Here is a 14,855-nt window from a genome sequence, read left to right on the forward strand (position 1 = left end):
CCGTAGCATACCATCTCCAGCCCGGGCACGCAGCATCGCAGCATCAGATCAACGTGCAGGGCTTCACGTCAGCCGCGCCTTCCTCCCGGGCGAGTCGGCACACCTTCCGGTTGCGGGCCCCTAAACTGCTGGCGCAGTGCCCAGCCTTTCGGGTGGCTCTCGCGCTACGCCCGCTCGTGCCCAATCACTTCCCCCTCGACTCCTCGACTAGCCACGGTCAGTCGCCAAATCCCTCGCCCGGCCTTATTCATAGGCATACGGGTACTCGTTCGAATCCTCTCGCTACGCCGAGTCCAGATCGACCAAGTGCAGCACCAGCAAACCGCGTAGGATCGCGACAGATTCCATTATCAGTCTCTCAGCCCCGTCCGTCCCATTCTCCCCTCCCCTATCCCAAGGATTAGCTACGGGGTACTCACATTGGCGCCATGAGCGACAAGCATATCGCCTCTTCAGCCACCCCAGACTTTTGCAGACGCCAAATACAAAATAGGATGACTGTGGCCACGCGCTCGAGCATCATACACTGACATCAATCAACTACACCATGGCACGAGGTCAATTGAGCTGTGTGATTAGGCCGCTTTGATTATTATTGTGTCTATGACGCCCGTTTTTATTGTACTTCTGTGCCGGACCGCTCTAGGTCGTGGGCTTCAGGACAAATAGCAGACCATGAAGCCCAGCCATGAGCCGAGTACGCCGACGGCTGAATAGGTGCTAATGAACATCAGCGGCAGGAATTCATACTTCTGCCCAAACACGATCCTGTGCAACAGCGAGCAATAGACCATCAATGGTACCGAAACAACAATGTAAAGCAGCGCGAATCGATCCAACAGGAAAACTCTTCTCCTCGACGGTGCCGGAGCCAATTGGTCGAAGGTGTACAGAAAGATGATCAACCAGGAAACTGTGTACGCCACTTTGATGGGAAATTCTGCCGCGGTAAAGATCAGCGGAAACAAGGACACATGGCCTGCGACTGCAAGAGGGCGGAAGCTTGCTAGGTATGACCGGTCCTTGGCCGCCAGAAGGCTGAAGGGAATGATTACCAAGAGAATCGCCTTTTCGTGAACGTGCCAGCCAAAAAGGAACGATGCATATCCACACAGTGTGATGGCTCCCACAAACGACTCCCAACTGGGTGCGAGCCACAGTTTCGTCAGGGCAACGATTTGAAAGGCCAATGTAAGCCCGAAACAGTGCCGAGCTGTGATCTCGGGTAAGACTGCGAACGATGTGTCCCCAACCAAACCTCGAGTGACACTGTTGACAGCATTCTGGTCAACATGGAGCCAGAGATAAGGGGCTGTAAATATCAAGATCCGATCCAGGAAAGAATAGATAGCCCACACATTTGGAGCCCAGTATGCGTGGCAGAGCCCTCGGGCAAAGGGAAACAACCTATCCCTGAGTTGTTGGAGCTGACCCCAAGCTGCAAACGGACCGAATGCTACCCCAAAAATTCCGATGATGATTGTTCCAAGTTTGAGAACATTGACGATTTGTGGTCGCAGTATGTTCTTCGGGTCGAGGCAGTACATTCGTAGAAGGTACACGAAGTAAGCAGGCGCCAGATAAAGGTAAATGTGCTTGAGGCATAACAGAAGGGCAAACAGTATGCCACTGTACAGTAAAGTTGACTCTGTTCTTGCAAGGACAATTGACAGTACCAGCACGCCGTATAGAAATCCATTGTACTGGAAATGAATGTGGTCGATGATCAGAAGTCCAGGAGAGAGCAGAATTGAGAGTGCCACAGCGTGGCTTTGGCGACGAGTCGAGGGAGGCGATGATTTCGTATATCTATCACAATCAGAGCCACACTCCTACCAATGACCTTCAGCATACCTGTGTAACGCATAGACCAGGAGCAGTTCTGTCAATATCACCGAACTCCTTTGGAAACACACGGTGGCCCATGAATCGTAGTTCAAGTTCTTGATCTGCACCATGGCAGGATCAATCAGGCTCGCCGGATACGACAACAGCCACTCGAACACTGCGAATCCCGGAGGGTAGTCGAGGGTCCACTCTGATGTGGCCTGGGTGGGCAGTCAGCGCTGTCGGCGACGACGTCGATGTTCCAACTCGACTAACCTCGTAATACCAGCGCTTAACGGGCAACGTATGCGTGATGGCCAGCCAGTTTCGATGAACCTCAAAGTCGGTCGATTTGTATGCCGGGAATAGCAGGATTTTGAAAGCAGTGGCCACCACAGCCGTCTGGAGCAGTGAAGGCCATTGATCACTGCCAGGTTCTCGTGCTGCTCTCGGCTTCGGCCGTTCCTGGTCCACCATTAGCTGATAGAGCTCCGAGGGAGGCACAGGTCCAAGGCTCCGTCCTCACAGGGATGATAGGGGTCCTGTCACGGAGCTGGCTGAGAGAGGCCGAGACAGCAGATGCCATTATTGGCGGGGAGGATTGTCGTCCGGTCGAGGCGTACTTGATATTGATATGTGCCTGGTCAGGAAGGAGTGCCACATATCTGTACTCCGTACTAACCTGGTGAAAAGGTACCTTATGTGTGTCGGAACCCGTTGAAAATCACGCTACTTTACCGCGGCCTGGTTGACCAATAGTAGTGCATTACTCTTGCCTGAACTTCAGTCTACCCGTATTACCTAAATCTGGCCTCTTTAAGGACACAGGATCTCACAACGATACTGCTTCCCCATGCACTTTAATACCCTGCCTGCACCTTGCGCATTAAGGCCACTTCTTCGGCGAGTACGTTGATCTAGCATTTGGATGGACGCACTTGAAGGATTCAAACATAATGTTGCTTTCAAGAGCTTGAATGTTAGACATCTTGTTGAACCATCTCCCGTCGCACTCGATCTCGCCCGCGAGATTCGTTACTGCGTCATTGCGGTCTGCATCACTTGGGCCTCTGTATCAATATTCCGTACTTGGATTACACACAAGAAAGACTCTTCCTGAGCGTTGCTTCTCAGCTGTCCTCTCCGGCTCTTCTACCTTCCTCAAGTCAGTGCGAGAGCAGCTCCCTCACCCCGTCGTCATGCTGACCTCGATACAGAAGCCTATTCTCAAAAAGTTAACCAGCATGCCGAACCTCCACCTTGCGTGGCTATCCCTTCTCTGGGCAACCGTAGTCCTGTGCCAGAGCGTGGTGGAAGAAATCTCTTTTGGCCACAAACAAGGCATTTCGCCCAATTCCTTCGCTATTCCTGGCTGGGCCATGTTAGGGGAAGGACACGTGCCTCAACTCCTCTCCGATAAAGTCATCTTAACCCCTCCATACGGTGCACACAAGCGAGGTGCGTTGTGGTCAGAACAGAAGAACCCTTTACAAGAATGGACGGCAGATCTTAAATTCAGAGCTGGTGCAGTTGACCGGGGGACTGGTCACTTGCAGTTGTGGTATGCGAACAACGGAGAGAAAAGCATAAGCACGTCAAGCATATATACCGCAGGGAAATGGGAGGGTCTGGCAGTTGTCGTTGATACAGTTGGAGGGGTCCAGAAGATCCGTGGCTTCTTGAACGACGGGTCAGTCGAGTTCAAGAGCCACCTCAATGTTGACAGCCTAGCCTTCGGCCACTGCGACTATATCTACCGCAATTTAGGTCGACCGTCGCACATCAATGTTAAGTCGTCCAGGACCGGTCTCGAAGTCAGAGTAGATGGCAGAATATGTTTCGCCACGGATAAAGTCGCCCTTCCTTCAGACTATAACTTCGGCTTGACTGCTGCCTCCGCCGACCCGCCCGACTCGTTTGAAGTCTTCGCCTTCACACTATCCTCCATCTCAGTGTCTCCTGGAGACCAAAGGACTCCCCAACAGCCAGCGCAACAACAGCCGCCCCCAGAGAACTCTGTTCCGCAAGCAGACGACCTCCCGGCCTCATACTACACAACTTCCGAAGCTCAATTCGCCGATCTACACAACCGACTCAACCTACTGTCAAAGGCGATTGCAAATCTATTTACTGAAGTCGCTCGGCAGAGCACTAACGCAGAAGCCCGGCACAAGGAGATCCTCGGTCGCATGCCGAACGGACAGATGATTTCGTCGCTGGATTCCCGGGTCGCCAACCTCGACCGTGTTGTTGGGAATCTGGAGCGCGAGCTCAAGTCGTCCGACCATAAGGCGCAATTTGCCAAAATATCCGAACAAATCGCCCAGACACATGTCGGCGTGACGGAGCACGTACCCCAACGTCTCCGTGAATATGTGCAGGCGCACACGCCACGGATAGGCTTCATACTCTATAGTTTCATGGCCTTCCAGACGTGTTGCGTTGGGGCGTTTGTGTGGTATAAGTGGCGGAAGAGCACGATGCCGAAGAAATACCTCTAGGTAGGGAATTGGACTCTTGAGGGAGAAGGGTTCGGAGAGATCGAGCAAGCTGAGATCTCATTTGTGTGGATCCAGGCCAGTGCCTGTTCTGATATGCCTGCCGCTAGGAAAGATCTGTCACGTCTCTGTACCACCAAAATTGATCATTGCCATGGTTTTGGATTCAATACATGGTTGTTCTATCTGACAATGTGCCTCTTGCCTACCTAGGTATCTTGATCTTCACATCATACGTCATCCATCGTCTATGGGAGTTGTTCACTTTGCAGCAAAGGCTTCATCTGACACATTCGTATGGATGGACATTTCTGACCGTTCCCCGGGTCATGCTATCTCGGTGCCGGCTTCGGGATCTCGCTGCTGGGGATGATTCGGCGCTGGAAGTCGGCTTTCGCTCTGCTTTTACACTGCGCGGCTCAAGGGGTGCATCTGTAGGCGAAGCGTGGGTAGAGTGCGCACTCCCTCACTGTCCATCGGCCGCACATCCAAGCGAGAAAGCGTTCGAGACCCAGCCCATAGCCGCCGTGAGGGGAGGTGCCATACCTACGTCGCGAGAGAAAAGGTTAGCAACAGACTATCGGGAGTAAAGAGGAAACAATGGTGGTCTCCATTGCCCTGATGTTAGGGTGGGTTTTCCAAAGGAGTTGAACGTACCGTCTTTGGTCTGTATACCAGTAGTAAGGGGCCGGATCGATTCCCTCACGCTTGTACGCAGCCATGAGCTCCTCGTAATCATCCATACGCATACTCCCACCCACTATCTCACCAACTCCGGGCATGAGCGCGTCCACACTCTCTGTGACCCGCTTGTCGCTGTCGTCCTTCTTCATGTAGAAAGCTTTGATCTCGACGGGGAAGTGGGTGAGGAAAATAGGCACGTTGAGCTCGTCGGTCATCTTGCGTTCCGCGGCTTCGGCAATATCGTCGCCAAACTTGTGCGGCTGACCTTCTTCGTTGGGGATGTTGTGCTCGATCAGCCATTCAATAGCCTCGGCATACTTCATGCGGCGGAAGGGGCGGGTGGGAGGAGTAAATTTAGGGTTGAGTTCCTTTACATAGCCCGCAATGACAGGGTCGGCGAGTGTAAGTTCAATGACTCGGCAGATGACGTGCTCGAGGTGTGCGAGGAGGTCGTCGAAGGTGATGAAGTCTAGTTCGGCTTCGATGTGTGTGTACTCGGACAGATGGCGTCGGGTCAGGGATTTTTCGGCACGGAAGGATGGGCAGATGCAGAAGACGTCGCCCAGAGAGGGGAGGCACGTTTCAAGGTACAACTGCGAAGATTGCGTCAAGTAGGCCTTTTCGCCGTAGTAGTTGAATTCGAACAGTGTGGCGCCGCCTTCGACCTGCGTCTGCACCATGGCGGGCGGTGTGACTTCTGTAAGTCGTGTTTCTACGTAGGTCTGGCGGAACGCTCGTGTCACGGCCGCGCGGACTTTCATGACGGCGGATGCATTGTCGCCTCGGAGGACCAGGTGGCGGTTGTCCAGCAGGGTCTGCGCGTCGCCGTCCTGTTGAACTTTGTTGGTTATGGCATCCTTGTCGCCGACAGCAGCTCCGATAACAGTGAAGTAGTCAGCGTGCAGTTCGCGGTCGAGAGGCGCATGGGCTTTAGGGGGCAGAGCTCTGAGCTCGCCGTGAATGGCGAGTGAGGTTTCCAGGGTCAGGGTCAGGGCTGCATAGGTTTTGATCAGCTTGCCGCTAAACACGCATTGCATAAGACCATAGCCGTCTTTGAGAGTCACAAAAATGATGTCCTTCTGAGAGCGTAGGTGGTGGACTCTCCCAAGCACACGGACACGCGTGCCCGGACTGTCCGATGTGCCCAACTTGATTTTCGCTGGGTCGGTCTCATCGAGTCGGACCCTGACGGGTGCGGGAAGACTGGCATCTTCTTCGAGGGTGATCTTCTTGGCGTCTTCCAGGACTTGTTGCCGTCTGACTGCTTCAGCGTTCTCGCGGATGGCCAGTTCGGATGCTTTGGCTTGCTTTTTCTTATGTTGCTCATACAAGTTGGTGGCTTTCTTTGTGGCAGATTTAGAGGGCGCTTTCCATTCGAGACGGCCATCCGGGTTTCCATCGGCATCGAGGGGACCAGTGACGGATTTGCGGATTTGATACGTGGCGCTCTCAGGAGGGTGTCTGATCATGGCGTGGAGAAGAGTCTTGTATGGGGCTGTTTCAGTCCCGACGGCGGAGTCATCGTCGCGCCCGACATCCTCGTCGATATAAATCGAGGAAGCCATACCAGCAAGCCGTGGAATGAGGTTCAATGTAAAGCAGACAAGATGAGTTTTCTTCGGGAATGGAACTGAATTGATTCAAACAGGCACATGTGAGTCACGAGCTGATGATGATGATGACGATGCAATGGCAGACCAGCAGCTGACGAGGCGCAGCTGAGCTCGACGATGTGAGGATAAGTCGACACAGTCCACGATCGATCAAGAAGTACGGTGTACCTGGGTAAGCGGACGAGGTGGCGGTGAATAGAGTGAACAAGTGACTTGGTCAAGCAAGGGCCGTGAATGAGTGACTGACTGATAAGCTCTTCCAAGGCCTAAGCCCCTCGATAATAATTTTTTATGTGGCCGCCCACTCCTCCGTACAGCAGTGCGCGGGCGGGCGGCTGCGGGTCAAATGGAGACGAAGGACTGGCTGGATTCGCGGCTGGTGCGGCTGTCTACATCTAAACTGGCGTCAGGAACGTCTCCGCGACGGAGCCGCCGCCGTCACTGCTGAATGGCCCAATCAAGCTCCTGCCGTGCCCAGCAATCAAACCGACGCCACAGTTTGGCAAGAACGGCCCGCCGTCTCTCTCTGCCACTCTTCGCCTTCTTCGCCGTCTTCGTCTCGCGCTCTGACCATCGAGAAGCGTCTGCAGGGTGGAAACTGGTACAGGCTGCTGCCAGCGCAATGCCATGTTCCATGTTCCTGTCGAACCGGCCAGGGACACGCACACGGCCCCTATAATTGTGAATTTTGGGCAGTGACGACGTGGTCCTGCGCACCGCAAAGATGCCACTGCGACTCCTGTAGGCGGCTGTTCTAAGCCCGTCTTTGCATAGTGCCGCCTAAGCCCTTCAGTCGCTGGCCCAGCAGGCCCAGCAGCCCGCCCTGGCAGCGTGCAGATTGATCATCCCCCAACACCCCCGGCCTGCATCTACGGATACTGCAGGCTGATCTGAACTTACCCCGTGTATCACCTCTCCCTGGCCCCGAAAGCACGTTTGTGTCAGAAACCCCCGTCAGGGCCATTCATGCGCCTCCTGAATGAGCAGTGTCAACACTGGACAGGAATGCAGACGACAGTTCCCATGGGCGAGGCCGTAGGTGTGTTCCTGGCCCTGAGCCGTGTCTATGGAGTGCCGGCGCCACACCCGTGTACCCTTTTCCCCTGCGGCCGCATCTCACTCTCGCCCCTTATTCGCTGCGCCGAGCCCATCCACTTTGGCACTCTCGCTCGCGGCTCTCCTTGTCACCACTACTACTAGCAAGCAAGCAATCCAAACTCCATTCTTTCGCTCTTCCTTGTGCTTGTTGCTTGCTCCCATCCTTCTTTTACTTCCTTTCCCTCCCTCGTCCTCACTCGCTCATTGTCCTCGCTGCTCTATCTTTTTTCTATTCCATCGTTATTGTTTCTCATTCCATTCCTTTCGCTCATTCTATTCCCCACGGTCGCTACACCACTCTTATTCTCACTTGCCGCCATAGACTCCTACGTTTGCAGTTCACTAAACTTCAACACGAAAGCCTCAAGATCCTAATCTGTCCACCTGCCACCGATCGTTACTCGCAACTGCGGTTGCCTGGTGCCTCGACCGAGCCCTCCCTTGACTGGAGACGAAGATCACACCTACCCAATTCTGTTGTGCTTGGACTTGTCCGGGGCGCACTTCGAGTCAAGAGTCCCATATGCTGGCCGCAATGCAGAGTCAAGACGTGTTTGGGGGGTTTGGCAGCCGTCTTGCATCGTCGAAGTTTGGTACAGACAATACTGGCTTCAGCCATGGTGCCTTCAATTCCAATCTCGGGGCTTTTCAGGGTTTCAGCGACCGCAACATGCGTAAACCCGTTCCTTCGATACCAACCGCACCTAGAGACCAACAACCTACATATAATGCCAACGAACAGACGCCCGGTCCCGCGTTTGATATGAACTTCACGCCGCTGTTGCCTTCTCAACTGCTTCTCGGCAGCCCCTTTCAACCTGGCTCTCCCGGCGCCTTCGGTTCGCCGCAGTTTCCAAGCTTCAACCGTCTCCCACAGGGAACCAATGCTCTGCACCACCAGACCCAGCAGTACCAGCAAAACCAACAAGCTCAAGTCCAACTTGGAAGTCCCGTGCAATCAAACGCCAATCTCCTATCGTCTCAAGGATATCAGACGGTCATGACCCCGGAGGGCTACACAGCACATTCTCCCACCGGCTTCTCTGGCCTAGGCAACGCGGCATTTGGTCATTATCAACCAATGATGGGGATGGGCCACACCTGGATGCCTGGGACGAGTCGTACAGTCTACTTGGGAAATATTCCAGCCGACACTACTGCAGAAGAGATCTTGAGTCATGTTCGGAGTGGCCAGATTGAGTCCGTGCGACTCTTACCAGAAAAGAACTGTGCCTTCATTTCGTTCCTCGACAGCAGCTCTGCCACTCATTTCCATTCCGACGCGATCTTGAAAAAGCTTTCGATCAAAGGCCATGATATAAAGATTGGGTGGGGTAAGCCATCTGCAGTGCCTACTTCCGTTGCTCTCGCCGTTCAGCAATCCGGGGCATCCAGGAACGTCTACTTGGGCAACCTTCCAGAAGATATCACTGAGCAAGAGCTTCGAGAGGACCTGGGAAAATTTGGTCCCATCGATACCGTCAAAATGGTCCGTGAGAAGGCGATCGCCTTTGTCCATTTTCTATCTATTGGCAATGCCATCAAGGCCGTGGCTCAACTTCCTCAGGATCCCAAGTGGGGTCCGCCACGCCGCGTGTATTATGGCAAGGATAGATGTGCATACGTCTCCAAGACCCAGCAGCAAAACGCCGCGCAGTACTTGGGCATCGCTCCTGGCTATGCCCATGTCCTCAATGGCGCCGACCGTGACCTGATCTCCAACGCCCTGGCACAGCAATCCGTCGCTGCAGCCGCGGTGGCTACCACAGCTGGCGGCGTCAATAATCTGGGTAATCGGACAGTGTACCTGGGAAACATCCACCCCGAGACCACCATCGAAGAGATTTGCAATGTGGTCCGAGGAGGCCTTCTTCACCATATCAGATACATACCAGACAAGCACATCTGCTTCGTGACATTCATCGATCCCACATCCGCAGCGTCGTTTTATGCTTTGAGCAATCTTCAAGGTCTCATGATCCACAACCGACGACTGAAGATTGGCTGGGGTAAGCACTCGGGAGCCCTTCCACCTGCCATTGCTTTGGCCGTCAGCGGGGGCGCGTCTCGCAACGTGTACATTGGTAATCTCGATGAGAGTTGGAACGAGGATCGTCTACGACAAGACTTTTCCGAATATGGCGAAATTGAGCTGGTCAACACACTACGTGAGAAAAGCTGTGCTTTTGTCAATTTCACCAACATTGCCAACGCCATCAAAGCGATCGAGGCGGTCCGACAGAAGGAAGAATACAAGCGCTTCAAGATCAACTTCGGCAAAGATCGATGTGGCAATCCTCCACGTCTCAATAATGTGAATGGCAACCATAGTCGACTACCAGGGACACTGGATGCGACCGGTTCTCCCGCCACGATGAACGGATTTGACAACCCGGTATCGCAGCCAGGGGCCAGTCCCACGAGAGCAAATGTTCCGCTCGGGCCAAAAGCCTCACTGAGCGGACAGTCGCACAACATTCCTCGCCAACATCAACCCGTCATTGCCGCTCCAACCCCATCCGCAATTTTGAACGCCGGAAACAACAACCCCTTGACAATGTACTTGACACACGTATCTCAACAGGCGCAGGCCGAGCAGGATATGCGGGAGGATGGGTTGCCATTCGTTTCATTGCAACAGCAACAGAATCAAGCACTGGCAAACCAACAGGCAGCATTGTATGGCGACATGCCAAACGGCCACAGCGGACTCGACGCCACTACTCCGTCTCACGTACCACGACAGAACAGCATAAGTGGCGGGTTTGCGGCTAATTCCATGAGCAATGGCACGTCCACTACGATTGGTGGTCTTCTAGCTCCGACCAACACGGGTCTGGGAGCAAATCGAAGTGCACATTCCAGAGCCGTTTCTCTTCCTGCATTCTCGCAAGAGCTTTTTGGCGGGCAGCAATCTAGCCAGCAAGGGCCCTCCTCATCCCGTGGGTTTGGAGGACACGCCCCTCAAGGCAGTTTCGGCGGCTTTGGATCTGCCTTTGGCACTGGCTTTGGCACCAGTGGATTCAATGGACTTGGACTGACGAGCGACAGCCGCAGTGCCCTCTCCGGTTGGGCTGAGGAGGAAATCGGAGCAAAATAAGCACATTTAATCATCACTATTTTCTTTTGTTTGCCGGGTTCTGGGGATCTGGATTGCTTTTTGAGTCTTTGAACGCAGGCCACATCATTGGCAAATATCCCTGTTATAATATCTTGTGTTTATCGGAGGAGTTTATGTCTTTTTCCTCATGGCGACATTCGCCTTCTATTGCAGCTCAGGACTGCAGATCATTGTCTTACTACTGTGGCATTCTGGTATTGAGGGCAACTCGACAGACGATAACCGGACTCTGCCCGGTCACAGTCCATGTCATCGAAATGTACATATACGTTGTCTTGGGATGGGGAGGCGGAAGACAGATGATAAGCAGGCCATGATACACCGGTGCGATGAGTATCTACGTCCAATAGAATAACTTTGATATCGGCAGTGGTCCAGGTCCAGGCCCGGCAATGAGATATAGGAATTTCGAGATCTTCTTCCAGGCCATTTAAACGGAGTGTACGGAGTAGACCAGATAACAGGGTTGCGAGCGAACAGGGGCACACGATCAAGATAGATGACACTGTACCCCGTACAAGGAAGGATCGCGACTTTAAAGCACACCACTCGCTTGTTTGACGTGTCTAGTGAGGAACAGTGATCTGTCCGACTTGGTCTTTGGTACCCAATGAGGTCGAGAGAAGCTTTAGAGAAAGAACCGTCGTGGATCTATGCATTTCTAACAGTTGGTGGACAGGTGTGCGGACAGTAGCGCAGGTGTCACAGTCAAGGGGCTTGAGATGGCGAAGAAATCACCAGTTGCGTGCTCGTGCTCTGCGCTGGGCGGCGGCTGCGTGGGTTTGTCCGAGACGTGCCAGGCTGCGCTGTTTCCGCGCAGTTGTTTCGTGTATACACCATGCCAGATGGAGGCAGAAGCAAAGCCACCAAGCCAACCAGCCCGACGAGGCCTTGCTTGATCGGTACAAGTGAAAAGGGTCCAGATTGAGGACGGGATGGGGTTGAAGGGGTCAAGGTTGAAGAAAAGTCCCCTATGAGCGGTGATCGATAATGGGGTTGCGACGGTGGTGGTAGGAGTGGTAGGAGTGGTAGGAGTGGTAGGAGAGGTAGGAGTGGTGAGTGGTGGGAGTGGTGGTGACCCGGACTGCGCCCACGATTCCTCTTTGGACTGCTAAGGTGCCCTCCTCTCCCTGCGCTCGATCGACCACGGTGCGGTCCAGTGTTGTGAGCTTCCTCTCCCACCACCATCTTTATTACACCTACACCAGCGACGAACTACTTACTCCCTGGCTGGTCGTTCTTGTTTATCCCGTCTGCGGCCCCCATATATCTTCGCTCTCACATCCTCCCTCACACCTTCTACGTGTCCGCGTCCACGTCCACGTCCATTGTCCATTCTAACCCGGCTCCGCGCGCTGAGTCCAACTATCATCCAACTATCCCCCTCTCTGCCTCTGACATTTCCGGTAAATGGCTGTCCTCTTTTCTCACCACTAGACTTTTCAAAGAAAGACTTGTATTGGACACATCTCCATCCTTCTCTTGCTGGTCAAATCTTATACTGTGATTCCTGGGACCGTTGACCGCCCTGCTCGGATCGCAAGCTACACCTTTCTCTCCCTTCGCTTCAGCGACTGTCGACTGTGAGTCCAATCGAGACCAATGTGCAAGAGAAAGAGCAGGAGAATCTGACAAGACACAAGTAGTGCTGTCTTCCTCCGCAATAAACATCCGAGACTTTTCTGCCTGGTTTTTCGCGCCCGCTACGTCTGGCCGCCCACCTGATTGGGAAGCCCAACACAGGGAGTCTGTCACCGCTTCACTGGTACGTGGTATAAAAAGTTCACGTGCGCGGTGCCCTTCCTTCCCCCCTACCACCTCACTGGTAAGCCGACAAGATGTTGTCCCAATTCAAGACCTTCCTGAAGAAGAGGAAACTAAAGTTCCTTGTCCTCAGACCGACCAAGCCTGCTGGTATCCGACATCTTGACTCCGCTACCTACCAAACAAACAAGGACGGAATGGTTGTCGCCACGATCAAGTGAGTTGCTCATCAGCCGATCTTGACCACATTGTCCCTGCAGGCAGCACCACTAACAATACTCTATAGGTGTGTGGTTGTCGGTGACGGTGCTGTCGGCAAGACATGCTTGCTGATCTCCTATACCACCAACAAGTTCCCTTCCGAATATGTTCCGACAGTCTTTGACAACTATGCTGTGACGGTGATGTAAGTCTATACACGGAATCTTGAGTTCCTAGATCGATACGCCCGGTCATACGATCGCAAGCCTGTGACTTTGGCGTCACGCAGTGTGATGACTACTGGGATGACGAGCTGGCGCAGCGACGTGCATTCGTGCCGATCTCAAGTTTTCGCCGAGCACATAAGCTGACAAACGGTCCAGGATCGGAGACGAGCCATACACTCTTGGTCTATTTGATACAGCCGGACAGGAAGATTATGACCGACTTCGACCTTTGTCCTACCCACAGACCGACGTCTTCCTGGTTTGCTTCTCCGTCACTTCACCGGCATCCTTCGAAAATGTTCGAGAGAAATGGTTCCCCGAGGTTCATCACCACTGTCCCGGCGTTCCATGTCTGATTGTTGGGACCCAAACCGATCTCCGAGATGACCCCCAAGTCCGTGAGAAACTCGCCAAGCAGAAGATGCAACCGGTTCGAAAGGAGGACGGTGAAAGAATGGCCAAGGATCTAGGCGCTGTCAAATATGTCGAATGCAGTGCACTGACTCAGTACAAACTGAAAGACGTATTTGACGAGGCGATTGTGGCAGCTCTGGAACCTCCACCCAAGAAGAGTAGTAAGAAGTGTACGATTCTTTGATGGACCCCTTGAGAGGGATCTACTCAATAAGTTGGTGGGGTTTCCAAGGTTGGTGATTTGTTTCTGGGGAGAGGAGTTATGGCTTTCTGACATGGACAGATCTTTTGGGTCTTTTCAAACCACTCAATATTGGAGAGATTGGAGTCGTTTTGGACAGAGATACAATCCGACCATTGGCAACAAGCTTGGAAGAAATCTTCCTGACATGGGGCATCAGACAGAAAGCGACCGTCTTTCATCTACACAATGGACATGTTTGCTCGGGATCGACGGACCTTGGACTTCATCATGGGCGTATCACAAGGGGATTGCTGGGAGAATCAATCCATTGGGGCTTCTTTTATTTCCCTTTTTGCTATCAGAGGCGAGTGGCGTCGAGATTCGGTTGGCATGGGGGGTTTGTGCTGCCAGACAAGTTCAGAAACCCTCGCGACCAGAGACCAGAGCTGTGGATTGGTGAATCGAAGCCAGATGGTATCTCAACCGAGCTGGAGACAAGACCGAGGAATATTCAGAGCTTACCATTGACAATACGTTTTTGCTGTGATTTTGCTGTGTTTTGCTGTGTTTTTGCTCTATGCGTGGAGTAGTTGCTTTGTCTTTCCACGTTCTGTGCCTCTCTCCGGCTCGTCTTGAGGCTTGAGGTTTCAAGCTTCGGCTGCAGGCTTCAAAGATGTTTCGGGTGGATTTGATTTAATGAGCAAGATTGGCATTGTTGGCATTGACCGGAGATGGCAGGACATTCAGCGCCATGCCATGCCACGCCACGCCAACGCAATGCATTGCAATGCGCGTCCGGTGCGTTCTAACGGCGTTCCGGGCAGTCGAGACACTAGACGATCTATGTTCTCTAGGATTTCTGACTGACTGACTGACCCACTGACCTTACAGATGCAATGCCAGATACCTGGTTGAGACGAGATGCGCCCGAATATGCGCGGTATCAGCTTTCTGCGCAGCCCGAGTGCGAAAATACTAATCAGGAACCTGAAAAGATAGAAAGGAAAAGGGATGGCCTACATAATTAGCCCTTAATCATCCAAAGACATGATATGGATAATTGATGACTCTGCAAGCCGTCATGGGCCATGGCAGTTGACATAAACTACGTATTATCAGCGCCATCACCACTACCACTACTACTACTACTACTACTACTACTACTACTACTACTACTACTACTACTACTACTACTACTACTACTACTACTACTACTACTACTAC

At 53.0% G+C, this 14,855-nt stretch overlaps 5 protein-coding genes across 5 annotated transcripts; 3 read left to right on the plus strand and 2 right to left on the minus strand.

The window, feature by feature from the left end:
- Positions 1 to 656: 656 nt before the first annotated feature.
- A1O3_01605 (dolichyl pyrophosphate Glc1Man9GlcNAc2 alpha-1,3-glucosyltransferase) lies at positions 657 to 2,304 on the minus strand (the record flags this gene model as incomplete). Its single annotated transcript, XM_007731749.1, has 3 exons — positions 657 to 1,809; positions 1,855 to 2,048; positions 2,104 to 2,304. The coding sequence occupies 3 exons, from the start codon at positions 2,302 to 2,304 to the stop codon at positions 657 to 659; spliced, it is 1,548 nt and encodes a 515-aa protein (XP_007729939.1).
- Positions 2,305 to 3,071: 767 nt separating this feature from the next.
- Positions 3,072 to 4,328, plus strand: A1O3_01606 (uncharacterized protein; the record flags this gene model as incomplete). Its single annotated transcript, XM_007731750.1, has 1 exon — positions 3,072 to 4,328. The coding sequence occupies one exon, from the start codon at positions 3,072 to 3,074 to the stop codon at positions 4,326 to 4,328; it is 1,257 nt and encodes a 418-aa protein (XP_007729940.1).
- Positions 4,329 to 4,744: 416 nt separating this feature from the next.
- A1O3_01607 (asparaginyl-tRNA synthetase) lies at positions 4,745 to 6,574 on the minus strand (the record flags this gene model as incomplete). The annotated part of the gene is made up of 2 exons (XM_007731751.1): positions 4,745 to 4,871; positions 4,983 to 6,574. The coding sequence occupies 2 exons, from the start codon at positions 6,572 to 6,574 to the stop codon at positions 4,745 to 4,747; spliced, it is 1,719 nt and encodes a 572-aa protein (XP_007729941.1).
- A 1,681-nt stretch (positions 6,575 to 8,255) lies between these two features.
- Positions 8,256 to 10,820, plus strand: A1O3_01608 (uncharacterized protein; the record flags this gene model as incomplete). The annotated part of the gene is made up of 1 exon (XM_007731752.1): positions 8,256 to 10,820. One exon carries the CDS (start codon positions 8,256 to 8,258, stop codon positions 10,818 to 10,820), a length of 2,565 nt encoding a protein of 854 aa, XP_007729942.1.
- Positions 10,821 to 12,679: 1,859 nt separating this feature from the next.
- On the plus strand, positions 12,680 to 13,631 carry A1O3_01609 (cell division control protein 42; the record flags this gene model as incomplete). The annotated part of the gene is made up of 3 exons (XM_007731753.1): positions 12,680 to 12,822; positions 12,892 to 13,011; positions 13,190 to 13,631. The coding sequence occupies 3 exons, from the start codon at positions 12,680 to 12,682 to the stop codon at positions 13,629 to 13,631; spliced, it is 705 nt and encodes a 234-aa protein (XP_007729943.1).
- Between the last annotated feature and the right edge of the window lie 1,224 nt (positions 13,632 to 14,855).

The sequence above is a fragment of the Capronia epimyces genome, assembly GCF_000585565.1.
Source record: "Capronia epimyces CBS 606.96 chromosome Unknown aczIQ-supercont1.1, whole genome shotgun sequence".
NCBI classification, from domain to species: Eukaryota; Fungi; Ascomycota; class Eurotiomycetes; order Chaetothyriales; family Herpotrichiellaceae; genus Capronia; species Capronia epimyces.